Below are 20,672 nucleotides of genomic sequence, written 5' to 3'. Positions count from 1 at the left end.
AGCAGAATATGTCTATCACCAGCCAAGGACGTCTAAACGATATCTATAAGGCGGACATTTATCCATGAAAATATGGAGAAGCTGCAGGTGGTGTGTTTGACGGAGAAGAAGCTTGAATAATATATTTTAGTATTCCGCTTTCCGAAGTAAATGCTACACATTATTAATACATTAGTTTATTGAACTACGGTATTTGTTTGAAGTACAATATATTGTTTTAATCCAATATTTGTTATCTAAAAGTGTGTTATTGTTTTTAAAAGACAGGTTGCATGTTAAAATTGTGCTGTTGCTTCAATGGGCGCCATTGATTTGAGATACTAGTGTTTTGGGTTAAGAGCGGCGTTATAGAAACCAATGAGCTTGTAAACTGAGGTAAGACTGTAAGTGTTGTGTGTCCTAGTAGGATAAACAAAAGGGGTCAAGGGTCAGACTGCTTTTTGGTTTGTAAAATATATTTCGTAATTAGTCTATCATTTTTTTAATGCATGTAGTCATTAGTACCTTCATATACTTTTATGTTTTGGCAAAAATAAAGATACAATGTGCAGCATTTCTGTTTAGAGTGGTAATAAGCGTGGTAATAGGTCAGACTAGTTTTCTGGTGTGCTAAATCTATTTTGGATTTCTTTAATGCTAAAATGTTTTACAATAGTTAACAAATATGTCTCATGTATTTGTTAACACAGTAACACATTTTAATCAGGTCTAGTTTTAAATTATTCAACATTCATTTATTTACACTAATCCTTATTTGGCTGTGTTAAGGACAGCATTTTTGATACTTGTATGCTGTTGTCCAGACCCGAGACTGAAGCGGTTTCAGGTGCTTATCTGCAGGTGTTCCCAGACCTATCACACCTGAACATATGGGGCTCATGGTCAGTGTGCTACAGGCTCTTATAAAAGCCAGTGTCCCGCACAGCTGAAGCTCAGGGACGTGAATCACAGCCCGGACATAGCCATGTTGTTGCTCATCAGTTGTTTTGCACTTGTTGCCTCTGCACTGGGTGAGTCACATGTTTATCTGCTGGACAGTTCGATTTAGAAGCAAATTTACAAACTGCGGCAATAGATTATTTATTATTACTATTATTTATTGGGTATTTTATACTAAATTGGTGGTGTCATTTGGTGTCAGGATGTGGAAGGCCTTCAATCCCCCCCAAAGTCAGCGGATACAACAAGATTGTAAATGGAGAGACTGCTGTCCCTGGGTCCTGGCCTTGGCAGGTCTCACTTCAGGTATCAACCATCCCTTCCACCCTAAGCTAATCCAAATAAAAATAAATAAATATTTGTAAATAATCTCGGTTTTAGGATGGTAGGGGTTTCCACTTCTGCGGTGGATCCCTCATTAACCAGAATTGGGTGGTTACAGCTGCTCACTGCCGTGTGTCGTAAGTAACTCTCTATCTGGTCTGTATTCTATTCATCTCTATTAATTGTACATAATTACATTAAATAAAATACCTCCATACCAAAAAAACAATACAGCACTAGTCATATTGTCAGTTGTATTTATATGGCACTAAATCACAATAGAATTACTTCAAAGCATTTAAGGGAACAAGGCAGCAACGTTTTATTCAAATTGTCGACGAGCCAGTGTTTTTTCTTTTTGAGACGTCTGGTCAAACAATTATTTTTTATATGATCTTACATAAATGTTTGAGTGCTCAACTTGATTTTTTATATATTTTTTAAATATATTCTTTTAAATTTTAACAAATGAAACATAAATTACTTAGGACCTATGGTTTTAATTTACTGAACAAAGTGTATTACCAAAGTGAAATAAGAATAAAGACTTAAAGTTCCAGAATGTTCAGTAAACATGACATTCAGTGCAAACACATTTAAAGGATAGGATGGACTTATATCCGTCCCACATTGAAGAAATTTCACGATTATATACATACTTATAAATATATACATATATGAATATATATATATAAATATATATATATATATATGTATATATATATATATATATATATATGTATATATATATATATATATATATATATATATATATATATATATATATATACATCCGTTTTCTACTGCTTATCCCCCTTTGGAGTCACGGGGGGCACTGGTGCCTATCTGAGCTACATTCGGGCGGAAGGCGGAGTACACCCTGGACAAGTCGCCACCTTATCACAGGGCCAACACAGATAGACAGACAACATTCACACTCACATTCACACGCTAGGGCCAATTTAGTGTTGCCAATCAACCTATCCCCAGGTGCATGTCTTTGGAGGTGGGAGGAAGCTGGAGTACCCGGAGGGAACCCACGCAGTCACAGGGAGGACATGCAAACGCCACACAGAAAGATCCGGAGCCCAGGATTGAACCCAGGACTGCTCAGGACCTTCGTATTGTGTGGCAGACGCACATATATATATATATATATATATATATATATATATATATATATATATATATATATATATATATAAATATATATATATATATATATATATATATATATTAGGGCTGGGCAACGATTAAAATTTTTAATCGAAGTTAATCGCACTATTTCTCTGATTAATCGCAATTAACTGCATTGTATACGCAAAGCCCAATAATGAATTCAAAAGTAGTGTGTAGTGCACCTTTATTGGAATATTCTCCCACATGAACAAAAGCGCCAAAACATTTGTTGTGCAAACACAATTTAAATCAGTACTTGTTAAACAGTAGCAGTTAAATAGCATATTTTATGAAAATCAACTCGAAAAATATAAATACAAACATTTAAGCTTATTTCCACTGCCAGGGTATTTAAGTTATCCTGTTTGTTATGGAAAATAAATATAATCTACATACAAATCTCTGAGCCACAATCATAACATCTGAACAGGCAATTTCTGAGGTAACAGCAGGAACATTTTTTTTATCAGGGATCTTATGTTTAAAAAACCTATATTATAGGTAGTGGGCGGTTTTAGTGAATTTTTGATCAAATTATCCGTAGTAGCAATATTAATAATGTTGTGTTTATTATGCGTAGTGCACTTAAAATAATTATGACCATATCTAGGAATTGATATGATGGGAATTTTCCGATTGTTTGCTTGGTGCTTTGATAAACTGAACGCATATACATGGTACTATATTGTGATGTTATGAGCCAGGGGAATAAAATAACTACCCTACCCAGCATGCAACAGGAGTGACGAGCATGCGCGGTAGCCCGGTGTAGGTTGTGTCGCCATGACGGCATCTTGTATGTTGTGATATGCACGCTCTGAAAGCAAACGTTAAGAACTCAGCCAACACTCCTCGTCTGCATTGTTGATAAATAGACAGACAACACATATACTCCGCTGCTTCACAGGCCGCTGGATGTAGCCGGCAAAGTATTCCCATGCTAGCTAGCCGGTCTAGCAAGCACGCGTCATTCAGTCCAAAACGGCCCGATCTATCCACATTCAGAATTGTCTGGCGGTCGTAAGTGATCCCGGAGTGACCACGCTGTAAGCCAGCCATGAAATTTGCAGAATTGTCCGGTATTTTTGCCAAATGTAACATCTTTACCAAGAGCCCCTCGACGTCGAAGCGTCCGGGCGCCGCCATTTTGTTAAGAAAAGGCGTTAACAAAATAAAAGCATGTAAACAACGTAAGCCAAATGTGCGATAAAATAATTGTCGGCGTTAATAGATTGATGAGTTAACTCGTAATTAACGCATTAATTTGCCCACCCGTAATATATATATGATATATATATATATATATATATATATATATATATATATATATATATATATATATACATATATATATATAATATATATATTAGCTGAGATAGGCGCCAGCGCCCACCGCGAACCCCAAAAGGAATAAGCGGTAGAAAATGGATGGATGGATGGATATATATATATATATTATATATATTATATATATATATATATATATATATATATATATATATATATATGTGTGTGTGTGTATATAGATATATATAATGTATGTATATATATATGTGTGTGTATATATGTATATATATACATATATGTATATACGTGGATATATATATGTATATACATACATACATATATACACACACACGTATATATAAATATATATATACGTATACATATATGTACACACATATATACACAGACATACATATATACACATATACATGCATATATACATACATACTGTACATATACATATATATACATATACACATATATATATATATATACATATACACATATATATATATGTATATACATATACATATACATATATATATATATATATATATATATATATGTTTTTACCTTTGTATGTATGTATCTGTGTGTGTGTATATATATTTATATATATATATGATTATATATATAGAGGTCAACTTGTTGTTATCCGGTACTGTCAGTTAAGTTTAATAAGCTGAACGGCATTATTTACACAAAGAATAAAGGTGTAAACATGAACATTATTATTTCTTATCACAGTCAAAACATTAACATCCTGCTTTGAGCTGCAAATATATACCACAAGTTATAGGATTGTAAACATGAAAATATCTTATTACATTTAAAAGTATTGGTCAATACTACACATTGGTTATCAATAAAATACCAAGTAGTTAAAGGGTTTGTGATACCATTACTGTTTGTAAACAACAACAAAAAACACCAAAAAATGTTTTGTAATAATTAGAAAAAATATGAATAACTATACTATATTGGTATTTGGATCAATCCGCCCATGCCTAATATTTAAAGTTAGCAGCCTGCCTAACCATTTAGGTGATTATACTTACCAAAAACTGGAATATATGGTGGAACATTCTTTCTAGTGAAGATAGATTTCATCAGTTAAATATGTAAGTAACATACGTGCACGTTAGACGCTACTTAAGAACATCATTGTATATCCACTCTGATAGCACAAGAGCTGCTAGTATTACAATTACATGTTGTATAAATGACACAAAAATAATATTATCAATTCTTTATTAGGTTACCGCTGGCTAAAGCCAAATTTGGCTTTTTGCCACACTTTATAGAATAATTTGGGTTTTCATCTTATCTTCCGTTACTCTGCTTCTTCTGCCTCCTGTCTAACCCTGAAGAGCAGGTGGAGATTAGCGGTACAAAAAAAGTCAATTGCACAATCAAATACATAACTTCTTGGCGGTATATCAATTAAGATGTAAACAAGCAACGTGTCCACATTAACAAACATTGACATTGTTGACTAATAATTGCAGCCCCACAGGTGGAGTATGCTCATTATCTACCTACTTTTCTAACGACAAAACAAGGAAAACCTAATTGTAAGGATGAAACTTTGAACATACGAGACACAGCACAAATGTTTTTGTTAAATTATAAATTAGACTGAAATTCAAAGTTTTTACAAATACTACAAGAATCAGCAATGTTGATCAACAATATTATTTAAATTAAGTTCTAAAATACCAGACCCGTCCTGATGTGTGGAGACAGGCAGATTTCATAGGGGCATCTCATAACTGCTCCAATGATTAAACTGGGTTGGATACTAACATGATTCAGATCATGCACACTACACTACAGTACTACAACTGACCATGTGTTAAGGAATCTATTCTGTATTTTCTACAGTCCCAGAAGTCACCACGTGATCCTGGGCGAGCACGATCGTCAATCCAACATTGAGAAAATTCAGGTCAAGACCATCTCTAGGGTAAGTTCAGAGTTGAGACAACGTTACAAAAAGTATACATTGATGTCCACTATATATGTCCACTGAGTTTTGAAATTCTTGAGTCTTTGCGCTTTTTCACTGACGTCCAACTGAGATGCTGACTTGCGCTTTATTTGTCGCCCCTCCCAAACAGGCCATCTCGCATCCCTACTACAATTCCCAGAACTTCAACAATGACATCACCCTTCTGAAGCTGTCCTCCCCAGTGCAGATAAGCAGCACCGTGGCTCCAGTGTGCCTGGCCAGCTCCAGCACCAACATCCCTTCTGGAACCAAGTGTGTCACCACTGGATGGGGCAGGACCGGCCAGACCTGTGAGTCCCATAAGAACACAATCAGTGGAATTGGATACAAAGACACGAGGGGCCAAGTCAAGTGTGTAGTGAGTTAAACGGATGCTTTGTGTTCCCAGCGAGCCCTCGTTACCTCCAGCAGACTTCCTTGCCTCTGCTCGCCCCAGCTCAGTGCAAGCAGTACTGGGGTTACAACAGAATCACTGATGCTATGATCTGTGCTGGCGCTTCTGGAGTTTCCTCCTGCCAGGTACATGCAGTATACAATTGAATTATTTTCTTAACTGTATTGAGCCTTTTCTGTGACAAATAGCTTTATTTTGTCTTGTGGTTAGTGACACACTTCTCCTCTTTGGCATGAATTGAATTATATTTTTGTTATAGCGCTTTTTTGTAGTGACTCAAAGTGATTTACATAGTGAAACCCATTATCTAAGTTACATTTAAACCAGTGTGGGGGGCACCTGGAGCAGGTGGGTAAAGTATCTTGCCCAAGGACACAACAGCAGTGACTACGATGGCATAAGCGGGGATTGAACAAGGAACCCTCAAGTTGCTGGCACGGCTGCTCTGCCAACAGAGCCATCACCATTATTTGTTTTTTCTTTGTTGGCAGACCAAAAAGCATGAACAAAGCCAGAGACTAAGTAAACAATAGTGGAGGAAATCTTTTTCTGAGCTGAAGTCTCATGAAATTTGCTGACAAACTCCAAGTTGTACTTTTTCTTTTTTTACAGGCAATACCATTACTTCTGAAAATTGGTGATCAATTTGACACATCGTTTTATAAGATTAAGCGCTAATCCAGTAGTGTCCAAAGTGCAGCTCGAGGGCCATTTTTTTTAAGCAGTTCATCTTTATTGGCCCTCAAATAGGGATGTTCCAATCAGTGTTTTATGTTGTCAATTCCGATCATCCATGAGTGAGACCGGCAATACAGATACCAATCACATGTACTAACTGTACATTTTTCAATTTATTTATGGTGAGTGCTATTGACAGTTTAAAAATGTCAACACAATATTTAAACTAGTTCCTTATTCCCTTTCTGTGTATAAAAATGTTCTGCCTTTTCCTTCAGTGCTAATGCTACTTGACAATGATACTCAAAATATAAATAAAATCAGGTTTTTTGCTGTAATGAAATTGATTATTATTAGTTTAGACTGAGGACAGACTCCACACATAATAGCTACTTGTCAGCCAGGTGACTAAAAATAAATATGTCAGCCAGACGTGATCGGTAATTGTGATCGCCATTAAAATTCATTAATTATTGGCAATGGCGATTACATACTTTTCACGAGAATCAGCACATCTCAACCCTTGATGTATTGTAAAAATAAAAACCACATCCTTCAATTTTTCTGTTTTGAAATGCCTCTGCCTTAATCTATGAGTGGTTTGTTTATATATATACATACATACATACATATATATATATATATATATATATATATATATATATATATATATATCCAACAAATCAAGGTCAACTAAAGGTCATTTTATCAAGTGATTTCAAATTGCTTGGTTTTTATGTCCCAATGCAAATCACTAAAGCATCATATTTGTACCTTTCTAGGGTGACTCCGGTGGCCCTCTGGTGTGCCAGACTAGTGGCGCTTGGTCCCTTGTGGGTATTGTGTCCTGGGGTACCTCCAACTGCAACGTGCGCACTCCTGCTGTGTACGCTCGTGTGTCCTACCTACGCAACTGGATCGACAATACCATTGCCTCAAATTAAACTGCAAACCATCTCCGCCAAATAATGCCAACGTATCTCCATTAATTTCTCATATCCTCCTTGTCTTAAAGATGTTGCTACTGTACTTCATCGGGCAGTAATGGTAGTCACTCATCACTAATGTCGAAATTGTGCATTTGCAAAATGTTGCACATAAATGAAATTTTCAAGTTTCACACTTGTCTTGTATTTCTTTTGGTTTAATTAAGAGGTGACATACTGTGCATGTATAAGCATTTTTTTTGTCTATTGGTCCTTTACCTCTATTTGGCAGAATCAATGAGAAAGAACCAAAGTACACATAAATATTTTATGATAAACTGATTTTCTTTTAAGTTGGCAAACAGTGTACAGATGTGCAAATATATATATATATATATATATATATATCGTATTTCCTTGAATTGCCGCCGGGGCGCTAAATAATTTAAAACCTCTTCTCACTCCTGCGCTTACCAAAGGCATGCGGTAAAAGTAAGCATGCGCTGATTATTTTAAAACCTCTTCTCACTCTGGCACTAACCAAAGGTATGCAGTAAAAATTTGAGTGTGATGTAAGCTTGGACCTTAAATCCTACTTAATAGCTCTTAATCTTCTTCCCTTTATGCGATTTCAGATTACCTGTATTGAAATCAGCCTCCTCCATTTTGAAAATGATGACAGGGGAAGTGTCACTCGTGACGTCACGATTTTGACCAGGCGGTAATACTAAGCATGCGCTTATTATTTTGCGAAGCGAGTTTGGCCCGGCAGTAATTCAAGGCAGGCGCGTACTATATGCCCTGCGGCAATTCAAGGAAATACGGTATATATAACTGACTGACTACACATTTTCAAAGAGCATCATTAGTGATGGGTAAATGACGCCTCAGTGAGGGTTTGACCCATTCACTAGCTGTATTGACAGTTTCATAATGGTCCCATCAGCTGGATTAAACAAGTCACTATATTTGACCCTAAAAATAAAATACAGCAAATATGCTTTTCTTATATTCTGCAAAAATGAATGCAGAAGGGAATATGAAACGTGCAACTCTAGTTATTGAGCCAAAAAGGACAGAAGTTGAGAACATTTACCTTATTTAATTTGTTTCAGGGATAGAAACATACTTGTCCACGCCACCATCTTCAGTTTCCTCGACAAGACACTTGTCATCTTGTATTTGGGTTCTTTATTATGTTGGATAACTGCCACGCAGCCCATTTCAAAAATAGAGGATCATGTCCTCATCCCCACATCAGGCAGCAGCCCTGCACGCTAGACCGCCACATTTGACTGTTGGCAAACAATTATCTTTCAACTCACTTCTCTCCAGTGTTAAACTCAATAATGGCTGAGTATATTTTACCTTTATTTTTTTACAGTATTACCAATTAAGAAGATTTTTACTGAAAAAAAAATATTGCTAAATGTATCACTTTTGTGCAATAACCTTGGAAGTACCTCTTATTTGGATTGGTAATTTCTATATATTTAAAGCATGTGGTTTTAGAAACAAATACAATGTTTGATAAACATTCAGGGGACATTATGATTTGAATGCATATGGAAGTTAGACCATAATATAACACAACACTCTGACCAGAAAATTGTCAACAATTAACAATTTTATGTATTCAAATGCAAAATGATCCAGACCAAATATCCCCCACAGAAGAAATTGCTGTATAGCATAGAAAATATGGTCTATTTAAGGCTTAAGGTTATATTGTTCTGTATAAGTGTGGATAAAGTTGAATTTAACACTCGATAGTGTCGATGATAATGAGGATTTGCAGCCTTGTAAACTAGTGATCGTAGAGCTCCTTCATCTCCTTCAGGATCTTGATGCTCTCGCTGTAACGCAACTGGTTTTTGTTGGAGCATTCCTTCCATCTAAAACAAACAAAAAGGTGTCATTTTAAAGTTGGACACAATAAATGCAGGTTTATAAGAAGAGAAAACACCTATTTACCATCAAGTGTAGCTTATGTTCAGTATAATCACACATTTTAACACCGGGGTGTAGGGATGGGTAACAAATGTGGTACTTTTTTAGGCACTGACAGAATTCTGGCGGTACTACCAGGTATCGATTCACGTAAAATCAAATGACACCATTTCTGATAACATAGCAGAACATGATGTCACGTCCCATTACAGATTATACATCGGCATATACAGCCAAGAAAAAAATATTTTACGCAGCACTCAGAGCAAACTCAGCCAAACTGCCTTTTGGTAATGATGCAGATTTCAATACAAGAATGACTGATAGAAAATGCTTAAACATAAAAAATGACCGCACTTTTCCCAAATTAGCTTTACATGGCAATTTCAACACCACCAAATTGGGCAACGAAAACTACAACTAAGATGCCCGTTACAAACAAACAGCAAGTGTTTAATAAGTACAATACTTGCAGTATAAATACTTGTCGGGTGCAACATAAGACGCGAATGGCACATTTAGTTTTATAGCAAAGACTATGTCCCAGCTAGGCAACACACCATAGCCTACACACTACTGCCATCTAAGGTCTAGGAATTGTAACTGCTTGCAAAGTCTACTATATAACCATCCACTCATCTTCTACCGCTTATCACTCTCTGGGTCGCGGGCGGACTGAAATCCATCCAAGCCGCACCTCGGCAGAAGGAAGGCAGTCGCTACCTTGTTGCAGAGCCAACACAGATAGACATCATTTCAAAATCAGATTAGTGTTGTCAATCAACCGATCCCTAGGTGTATGTTTTTGGAGGTGGGAGGAAGTCGGAGTACCCGAAGAGAACCCATGCAGTTACGGGGAGAACATGCAAACTACACAGAAAAACCCAGAGCTTAGGAATCGAACCTAGGAGCTTCTCATTGAGGCACAAGCTATTTAGACAAGATATAAAAGCACAGTTTTCATAATCAGCTCATTTTAAAATGTTTCAGGGACCCATCCCTACTTGGGTATTGATTAACTAATGGAGTCTTTATTTTTGTAGCTTTACTTTTGTCTGATTTTTTTCCAACGATCCATGTGGTCACTAATGATGGAATCTGATGCAGGCATGGAATCCGTTAACTGTAAAAATGGAGAACATGTTAATGGCTAGCGCACGTACATGAATAATTATATGAATTTCCATGTGCCAACAAATTAAAAAACCTTGGTGACTGAGGGCTTTTCGGTAAGTGGAATCCTGAGATTGACAGGTTCACCAGACGTGCTGACGGCACATGCTGTTGGAGGAGGGAGCCTGTATACATTTTGTTCTTTGCCATTGATCATGTCTGGAACCTGCAAGTACAATAGTTACATTTAGTTACACTAAAATGTCCACTTGTCTGCTTAATTTAGATTGAACAACAATTTCTACCATATAAAACATACTAAAATTAATTACTCTATTTGAGGATTACACTGTGTCCATCATTAAACCTGACTAATATTCTGCACTGTCCTATTTTAAAGTGAGCATTATTTTCCACAGGACTGCAATCCGAATTGTAGCACTGGTGGGTTGCAAGAAAAAGCTGGACAGGTGGAACCATTTAGTAAAATAGTAAAAATTGAAACACAGTTATTTCACATGAACGTGCGGCCTCACTCACCTCTTCCTCGAGAATGACTGGAGAGCTCGGGTATCCTTCACCGGGCTCTCGGACTGCAGGATTATTTCTCATCCAGGCACGACAAATAGGATAAAGAGGGGAGCTAGGGTGGAACTGAGCCAAGTCCACACTTCGATCGAACAATTTGATAATGTAAGCATCTGGATAAGAGAAAGAGGGAAAGTTATTCATGCTAAAAATTTATTTTAAAAGAAGGCAAGCAGGGATGGGAATTGATCAGATTTGTACGATTCTGATTTCCTTTTCAATTCTTCTATCGTTTATGATAAAAAAATAGCAAAATGAACCGGTTGATTATCATCAACTTTGTTTAGTATAGAAGAGGCACAAGTGTACAAACACAACAATGAGTTCTTAAGAGGTCCAAAACATTGGGCTCCTTGAAGAGATGACAGGGGGGTGCCATAAAAAAAAAGTTTGTTTTGAAAATTAAATAACTATGAAACATTCTACTGTACAAATAAACAGAAACACTGCACAACAAAGTACTCTGTGGCAATCACACAAGAATGTTCTGTAACATGTTGCCTTTTTTTCTAATAGAAAATAAATTAATCTGTTTAAAAGAATATAGGAGCTGACCACTCAAAAGAGCGTAAAACTACGTCAGCCAGTGACAAATACAAGTCAAGTCCAATTGAACTCTGTATTGTGCAATTCTGCAACCATCAACTAAGAACAATTATTTCACAGAAAACAAGCGTATATTCTTTTTAGGAAGGATACACAATCTTTCTGGCTAATTATGGTGTCTCCAGCTGTGGAGAATACCTTTCAGACAGGGAGAAGGTGTGCAGCCTCCCAGCCAGCCAGATGCTGTCTCGTCATGTAATGCATGAAAAGCATTAATTTCACATTTACAGTTAATAATAGCAGGTTATTATAACATAATAGGCAGTGTTATTTACCTGCTGTATTACAGACAACGTGCTATGTTGTTGCTGCTGCTGTTGTTGGAGATTCTTTCGGCTCGGACCAAAAAAACTTACTTAATTCTAAGTCATCACATTCTGTAGGTGCTAAATAATGTTTTAGAATTTCTTCCTTTTTGATGTAATATTTACTTAGCAAATATTGCAAGTTGCCATGTTGTCATTCTTTATAGTTAATCATTTTTTTTGCCGCCATTCAGCGTCACACGTGTTGACGTCACACGCGCCCACAGAAATCGATAAAGAATTGTTCACAAAACGAGCAAATCATTCTTGGATTCTCATTCCTACAAGTAAGAACATTAATTTTACTTTGTCTGTGTGTATTGCTCTCAGAAATGGTTTCCTCTATCTCCTTTCGCTTCTTCCGCCGATGCTGTGAGAGTCGTGCGGATGGCCTATGGATATCAACATGAGATATAATTAAATTTGCAGCAGAGAAAGGTACAAAAATAATGTGTGTATGCAGCAGTGCTACTAACTTGTACGATATAAGCATGCAGACCCTCACCTTTTTCCAGTAGATGATGGGGACAACTCCCTATGAACAAAAAGAAGAAAGTTTGTGAATGGAAAAACATATCTTACTTTTGCTGTACTTCGGTTTTCATACACCCCGGTTTTAGTATGATTCAGCAAACTTTTTTACTCAAAATACAGTTGCAAGAAAAAGTCATGAATCAACCTCTTTGGTACAATCCTAATATCATTACTTATGAAAATGTGGTCAAATTGACCATATGGAAAGATAGAGGTAATGCTAGACCTCATCATATTTTTCATGTAAACTCCTTTAAATTGTTCAGTGAATCAATATAATACATATAATATAACATAATTTAATATAACATATCAATATAATATACCCAGAAATCATTTTCAAATGGTATCTCTTTAAAACACGCTGTAAAGAAATGCATCTACTCTGGAAGTATGACTTTTAACAGCAATGAACTGGAAGGAACAATTTTTAATCAGGATACAATTAAAATATTAATTTAAAAGATTTTATGGAATAATAAATGAACATCATACTAGGAATGCAAATTATGCATGTGTTCGGAAATGGATGATCTACTTAAATGTTTTAGAAAGAGACATACCATGCAATATTTGGAAAAATGCCAATAAGCCCTTTAGAAGCAATAAAAATAAGCTGAGTCAATTTAAGATCTTGAATATATTGTATTTTACATTTTATGAAGTGTCAGGAAGCTGTGGAAACACTTATTGTCTGACAATAAAAGAGATATGATTAAAAGGAACAAGAGAAGCATTCACATTACAATATATAATCATCTCAATGACAATGCAAACTTGTATTCTTGGTGATCCGCATCAATTTAATAACATGTAATTAAAGAATAAAAATGCATTTCCTTCAATAAGCATCATAACAAAACGGTAATATTAAACAAATGGATGGAACCTAAAATATGACTTATTTTTATCCTTGTGCTAAATATTGGACACAATGTTTTGTCAAGCTTATGTTATGTGATGCAAGTCTAAGCCACTGTGACACTATTGTTCATTTTAAAAATAATAATAATAATAATTAAAATTAAATATGTATATGTATATATATATATATATATATATATATATATATATATATATATATATATATATATGTAGGTGTGGGAAAAATCACAAGACTACTTCATCTCTACAGAACTGTTTCATGAGGGGTTCCCTCAATCATCAGGAGATTTTAATGGAAGCATTCACATACAATGGTTTATATAGGGCACAGAGTGGGTGGGTACAGGCAGGCGTAGGGTGTGGTGATTGGCTCATGTGTTACCTAGGAGGTGTTTCCGTCTGGGGCGGCATGTTGAAATGATTTCGCTGCGCTTGTTGAGGGATGATAGATCTGGATGATATATAATAAACAGTTTCTCTTTTAAGCATAGGTTGCATCTTTTATTACCACTGTTGTAAGGTGTGCTGGATGCAAGAATTTGCCATGTTATTGAATATTCAACATTATTGTCTTTGAGGTTCCAAATGTGTTCGCTGAGTTCTGTAGAATTCCGCAAAGTTTGGTTTCTAAAGGAGGCGTTGTGATTATTCCATCTTGTTTTGAACGCTCCTTCGGTTAATCCTACGTACGTGTCGGATGTGTTAATGTCCTTGCGTATTACCTTTGCTTGGTAAACGACTGATGTCTGTAAGCACCCTCCGTTGAGAGGGCAATCATGTTTCTTGCGACAGTTACATTCCTTATTGGTTTCACAGTCGTTTAGTCTGGGTGTGGGCAATCCTTTTGCAATTGCTTTGTTGTGGTTTGAAATGATTTGTTGTATGTTATTCATACAGCTGTAGCTCAATTTAATGTTGTTCTTGTTGAATATTTTTCTTAGGGTGTTGCCTTTGGGGAAGTGTTTGTCGATCGGAGTGAGGAACTTGCGGCCGATGTTGGTTGAGACGCTTTTACTGAATGGCGGATTGTACCAGATGATGTTGTTTCGTTTTCTGCTCTTTTTTGGTTGGTTTCCTGGAGTGGGTTCATAGGTGAGGGTGAAGTTGTATCCGCTTTCATCAAGTGCTTTCTGGTACGGGGGGGTTGCTTGGTCGAATTCAGCTTCGCTAGATGACAGCATCGATAGCCTTTTATTAATTCCGGTAGGTATTCTTTTCGTGGTGGTGGGTGGGTAGTTGCTGTCATGGTGCACGTATTGGAGTGTTGTGTTGGGTTTCGTGAATGGTTGGTAGCTGTTATTTCTCAGGTTGAAAGTGACGTCGAGGAAGTTGATGGTTTGCTTGTTGGCTTCAATCGTGATCCGTAGGCCGTTTTATTTGAAGATTTGGCATATGCGCTTCTTGGTGTTCTCGCTGCTCCTTGGCGAGGCGCGGCACACTGCCAGTCCGTCATCACGGTAAATACCAAGGTTCAAGTTGAGGCTAGCAAGCTGGGAGAGGAGGAAACTCCCAACGAGTTCGCACGTTTCTGCTCCGTCAAAACTCCCCATAGTAACGTCAAATGTTGAATTGTTCTTTTTTTGACATGGTGTACTGTTGTGGATGAGTATGGAGTTCTTTGCGTGGATGATGATGTTTCTTTCGTTGCCTGTGATTGAGTCGTAGTCCGAGGCGAAGTTTAGTGCTTGGGTCAGTAGGTCTTGCGTGATGGAAGGGTAAAATTCTTCGATGTCGAAGGAGATAAAGTTGTGTTGTTGTTTGTCTTGGATGTTGTTAAACCATTTGATTACTGCTGCTGTATTTCTCCATTGGTTGAGTGGTGTTTTGTCCTTGATTTTTGTGTTGATTCTGTCGAGGATTATTTTGCTGATTTTCCCTATTTCGGATTTAGTTGGGTTTATTAGTCGGCATGTTGGGTTATTTGCGAAGTTAGGTTTGTGGTCCTTCAATGTGATGAAGGCTTCTTTGTTGGCTGTGGCGTCCACCCTGTCCTCAATGTCCAGTTCGGTTGCAATCCGCTTGTTTTCCAGGTGGATGTTCTGTAAAGTGTTGTGTTGCGCTTTTTTGTATGATTTGGTGATGTTTTTGTCCAGTAAAGAGTTATGTTCTGGTATGTCCATTCTGTGGAAGTTTGTGGTTTTATCGGCGGCTATGATGAGGTTGCTTACTTTCTTGATGCGCTCCGTGTCATTTTTCAGCTTGGTGAGGAATGGGTTGCGGGCTGGCTTAAATTTGACTGATTGTATCATTTTGAGCATGTCGTTCTCAAAGCCCTTTAATTCCTTGACTGTGGGTGGGTTCTTGGTAGATTTGAATCCGTAAGTTTCCTTTTGCGTTCCTTTTGTTTCAGGGTGGAGGAAAAAGTGTGCTTTCCACCGCATCCTTCTTAGGAAGTGTTCCGTCTTTTCTATGAGTCTTTGCTTGTAGTCCTTCTGCGCGGGTATGGGAATGTTCTTCGTGGAGTAGTCGATGCTGAACTTTTTCATTTCGGATCGTCGTACAGTGCTCAACAAATGTCAATTTGGAGCGGAATATCTCCTGATGATTGAGGGAACCCCCCATGAAACAGTTCTGTAGAGATGAAGTAGTCTTGTGATTTTTCCCACACCTACATATTGCGCTCTACCACGGTATCGAGCACTATTCTCTGGATAATCCAATCAAGACATACATATACATATATATATATATATATATATATATATATATATATATATATATATATATATATATATATATCTGTAATGACAATGTAAATTAGGGATTTTTAATCACTTTTATTTGGGAATTTATATTAATATTGATACTGTTGTTGATATTATTCATTTTTGTTTTAGACTACTTTGGATTTGTATTATTGTGTACTGTAATGTTGGATTTGATAAAAAATGTTGTATAAAAACAATACAAAACAAAAGGAACAGCATAAGTTTATAGATCATAATTCTCCCCTAAGTAATCGTTGTCGGCTCTCACAAAGTCTGCACAATTTACATTGTTTTTGGTGGGGAAGGGTTCTGCGGTCCCTACTACATCACACGAGGACATGTCTGGCTTCCTCATTACCTCTCAAAGTGGCTTGGGAATCTTCACGGGATTGATACTATGTTGATCAAATCTATTCATTCGCAAACTATGAACGGCTTTTGGTGTCATAAATAAGATATATATGATAATAGCTTCAACATAAAAGCAACTTGTTTCCCCACTCTACTGCTACCTTAAATGCAACCTTAATCGACCAAAAACAATGCATGTTTATCCGGGAGAGTCTTGATACCAATTTCCTTTCCCCAAACCACACATAAAGAAGTTGTAGACCTCCATGCTCCAAATTTCCATCTGTTTTGTTGTGTGGAATGGCATCTGACACACAATTGTTTGATATGCCTGGGAATGCGACCGACTTAACTCTTTTGCATAGTTTGAATTTTTGCTCATATCTGCTTTTTGCAAGAAGATATAGGCTCCTTGTGTACTCCGGACGCTACTTGCTGTAAAACAGTCATCTTAGCTTGGTCAACCACCACTGGTTTTCACTTCCGGGAATAAGTCAATTGTCGTGATACCAAATATATAGGATAGAATAGGTCTTTATTGTCATTGCACAAATACAACGAAACTTTGTTTTCAGCACAAACCTGTTCAAGATTAGACAAACAAACAGTGTACAGGGTTACAGAGCAAGAACGCTGATGGGTCGCCATAAGGCAAGATGGGAAAAAGGTAAACGCTGGGGAAGGATGAGTAAAAAAAATACAATCTAGACTGGGCTCTTAAGGGGGCCCAGTCTGGAGAGGGAAAAAAACCTCCATAGCAAAGCATATTACAACATACATCTCGAGATATCTAGCAACAGAGGAAAGGGAGTTCGGGGTCATTATGGTAGGCCGCAGCTCTCAGGCGGTGACCATCCATTCATCACCCCTATGGGACTTTAGACCAGTGTTTTTCAACCTTTTTTTGAGCCAAGGCCCATTTTTTTCCATTGAAAAATCCGTAGGCACACGACCAGCAGAAATCATTAAAAAACGAATCTCAGTTGACAGTAAAAAGTCGTTGTTGCAATTGATGGATACGACTTTAAACCATAACCAACCATGCTCTTGACTCAAAGTAGGTGTACTGTCACGACCTGACACATCACACCAGTACTTATTTTGATTTTTTTGCTGTTTTCCTGTGTGTAGTGTTTTAGTTCTTGTCTTGCGCTCCTATTTTGGTGTCTTTTACTGTTTGTTGGTGTTTACCTGAGGCAGTTTCATGTTTTCCTTAAACGCTATTCCACGCATCTGCTTTGTTTTAGCAATCAATAATATCTAAGATGTTTTTATCCTTCTTTGTGGGGACATTGTTGATTGTCATGTCATGTTCGGATGTACTTTGTGGACGCCGTCTTTGCTCCACAATAAGTCTTTGCTGTCGTGCAGCATTCTGTTTTTGTTTACTTTACGGCCAGTTAGGTTTTAGTTTCGTTCTGTATAGCTTTTGACAAACAAACCCTACAGTCTCACAAGACGTGTTCCTGACATCTACAAAGCAAATAGCTACCGGCTGCCACCTACTGATATGGAAGAGTATTACATGGTTACTCTGCCGAACTCTAGACAGCATCGACACACAACAACGGCAAATTATTTCCTGACTATGATTACTGGTTTGCTAATTTTTTTTTTCTACCCCAAATAGGTTAAATTACATAATCTCTCACAACACACTAGACTGCATCTCACAGCACAGTGTTTGAAAAACACTGCTCTAGACCACCGCCCGAAACCCAGAAGTGCCAATAGGTCACGCGGTTGCAACCCAGCAATTCGTTACCATCCATCCATCCATTTTCTACCGCTTATTCGCTTTGGGGTCGCTGGTGCCTATCTCAGCTACAACCGGGCGGAAGGCGGCGTACACCCTGGACAAGTCGCCACCTCATCGCAGGGCCAACACAGATAGACAGACAACATTCTCATTCACATTCACACACTAGGGCCAATTTAGTGTTGCCAATCAACCTGTCCCCAGGTGCATGTCTTTGGAAGTGGGAGGAGGCCGGAATACCCGGAGGGAACCCACGCATTCACGGGGAAAACATGCAAACTCCACACAGAAAGATCCCGAGCCTGGGATTGAACCCAGGACTGCAGGACCTTCGTATTGTAAGCCAATTCGTTACCATCATTAACATTCTTACTTACTTTGTACTTACTTGGTAATTGTGTCCACCGATATTTTTCCAGAGTCGCTGTCATTTTGATCCCTGGCCAAAATGTATTACAGTTAGTTCGTATAGAAAGCAATTTGTATAATTTAACTTTCCCAGTACAAACCTTTTGTTTTCAGCTTTCTCCACAAGCCCCTTTAAAATTTCATCCAGTCGGCCGCGAGCAGCGGTGCCGTCCGTCTCTACAAGGAAAATACTTTTAAACCAAATATAAAATGTGCAGGTTTCCAAATCTGCAACTACCGTATTTCCTTGAATAGCCGCCGGGCATGTAATATGCGCCTGCCTTAAACTACTGCCGGGTCAAACTCGATCCCCAAAGTTATTAGCGCATGCTTACTTTTACCGCTGGGTCAAATTCGTGACGTCACAAGTGACGCTTCACCTGTCATCATTTTCAAAATGGCAGAGGAGTTTTATTTTACTTTTACAATGTGTAAACCAGACAACTTTAACACTCTTACTAATATGCGCCACACTCTGTGAACCCACACCACACAAGAATAACAAACACATTTCGGGAGAACATCGGCTCTGTAACACATTATAAACGCAACATAAGAATTACCCAGAATGCCATGCATCCATGACTATTGGCTATATTATACACCCCTCTAGCACCACACCCCCCCTTCTCCGTGCGTCGGTTGAGGTGGGCGAGGTTCGGGGCGCGTGTATAATGTAGCCATGAGTCATGGATGCATGGCATTCTGGGTAATGAAGTTGCGTTTATAATGTGTTACAGAGCCGATGTTCTACAGAAATGTGTTTGTTATTCTTGTTTGGTGTGGGCGCATATTAGTAAGAATGTTAAAGTTGTTTATATCACAACCTTCAGTGTAAACGGTATGGCTGTTGACCAAGTATGCATTGCAATCTCATATTAGAAGCCTCTAAATGCATGCTTCCGGCCGGCACGCACGCAAATTGCATGGTGTAAAGGTGGGCGGAATGACACACTGTAGAGCAGTGGTACCAAACCACTGGGCCACGGCCGCAGAACCATATTTCATTTTTTTTTTTAGTTATTTATCACACTCATTTTTTTACTGCATGCCATTGGTAAGCGCAGGGGTGAGAAGGGGCGTTTAATTAATAGCGCCTGTTTACTTTTACCGCATGCCTTGAATAAGCGCAGGAGTGAGACGAGGTTTCAAATTAATTAGCGCCCGGGCGGCTATTCAAAGAACTACGGTATACTAGTAAAATAAGAGGTTGTGACGAAATCTGCATGAATGTGTACAGTCGTCCTCCGGCTAAAACAGAAGTAACACATACCGAAGCAATAACATGTAAAATGTGTATGTTACCTGGCCGTTCGGTCTTGATCTTGACGTGATGCATAATATTATTCATGCACGCTAAGCTAAACACTTTATAAGGCGGCAAGCTCAACGTTCGGATCAGCTGTTGTTTAACAAGTGGCCCCTTTCAAATAAGCTAGCAAGTCACAATGTTAGCTTCAATCTACGACGACGATTTTAGAAACACAACACTATCCCGACGTCACCTAATGCTGCAGAAGCCCACGCCTGTTCCGTGCAATTCATTAGAAATACAAACTACAGTTGTGGTTTTATTCGATAACTGAACCACTGACGTTTATAAGACTTAGCATGTTAGCCATAGCACTCGGCGGACTTTCCTCTTCCGCGCGCTGCCTTTTTTCTATTTGCCTATTGGTTCTTTGGAAACAAAAACACTCTCCGTGATTGGACAACTGCCACATCTA

The 20,672-nt window shown here is 37.8% G+C and overlaps 2 protein-coding genes across 2 annotated transcripts; one reads left to right on the top strand and one right to left on the bottom strand.

Annotated features, from left to right (window-relative positions):
- Nucleotides 1-849: 849 nt before the first annotated feature.
- On the top strand, nucleotides 850-7,932 carry LOC133562115 (chymotrypsin-like protease CTRL-1). The gene is made up of 7 exons (XM_061916018.1): nucleotides 850-1,010; nucleotides 1,142-1,245; nucleotides 1,321-1,400; nucleotides 5,614-5,695; nucleotides 5,850-6,030; nucleotides 6,129-6,259; nucleotides 7,595-7,932. Exons 1-7 carry the CDS (start codon nucleotides 965-967, stop codon nucleotides 7,754-7,756), a joined length of 786 nt encoding a protein of 261 aa, XP_061772002.1. The 5' UTR covers nucleotides 850-964; the 3' UTR covers nucleotides 7,757-7,932.
- Nucleotides 7,933-9,347: 1,415 nt separating this feature from the next.
- Nucleotides 9,348-20,618, bottom strand: lin37 (lin-37 DREAM MuvB core complex component). Its single transcript, XM_061916019.1, has 9 exons — nucleotides 20,251-20,618; nucleotides 19,047-19,122; nucleotides 18,926-18,976; nucleotides 12,806-12,835; nucleotides 12,607-12,692; nucleotides 11,342-11,502; nucleotides 10,896-11,027; nucleotides 10,738-10,811; nucleotides 9,348-9,633 (listed from the first exon to the last, which is right to left on the bottom strand). The coding sequence occupies exons 1-9, from the start codon at nucleotides 20,294-20,296 to the stop codon at nucleotides 9,546-9,548; spliced, it is 744 nt and encodes a 247-aa protein (XP_061772003.1). The 5' UTR covers nucleotides 20,297-20,618; the 3' UTR covers nucleotides 9,348-9,545.
- Nucleotides 20,619-20,672: the final 54 nt, after the last annotated feature.

This window comes from Nerophis ophidion, linkage group LG11, assembly GCF_033978795.1.
Source record: "Nerophis ophidion isolate RoL-2023_Sa linkage group LG11, RoL_Noph_v1.0, whole genome shotgun sequence".
Taxonomy (NCBI): Eukaryota; Metazoa; Chordata; class Actinopteri; order Syngnathiformes; family Syngnathidae; genus Nerophis; species Nerophis ophidion.
The sequence above is the reverse complement of the archived record's forward strand: the minus strand, read 5'-3'. Positions and strand labels throughout refer to the sequence as shown.

What these genes read in the sequence shown, in the direction of transcription:
- LOC133562115 (XM_061916018.1), top strand. Translation starts at nt 965, where the DNA reads ATGTTGTTGCTCATCAGTTGTTTTGCACTTGTTGCCTCTGCACTGG. An exon ending in CTTGGCAGGTCTCACTTCAG is followed by an intron (nt 1,246 to 1,320) that starts GTATCAACCATC and finishes TCTCGGTTTTAG; the next exon opens with GATGGTAGGGGTTTCCACTT. An exon ending in AGGTCAAGACCATCTCTAGG is followed by an intron (nt 5,696 to 5,849) that starts GTAAGTTCAGAG and finishes CCTCCCAAACAG; the next exon opens with GCCATCTCGCATCCCTACTA.
- lin37 (XM_061916019.1), bottom strand. Translation starts at nt 20,296, where the DNA reads ATGAATAATATTATGCATCACGTCAAGATCAAGACCGAACGGCCAG. An exon ending in GATCAAGACCGAACGGCCAG is followed by an intron (nt 19,123 to 20,250) that starts GTAACATACACA and finishes TTTTCCTTGTAG; the next exon opens with AGACGGACGGCACCGCTGCT. An exon ending in GAGAAAGCTGAAAACAAAAG is followed by an intron (nt 18,977 to 19,046) that starts GTTTGTACTGGG and finishes CATTTTGGCCAG; the next exon opens with GGATCAAAATGACAGCGACT.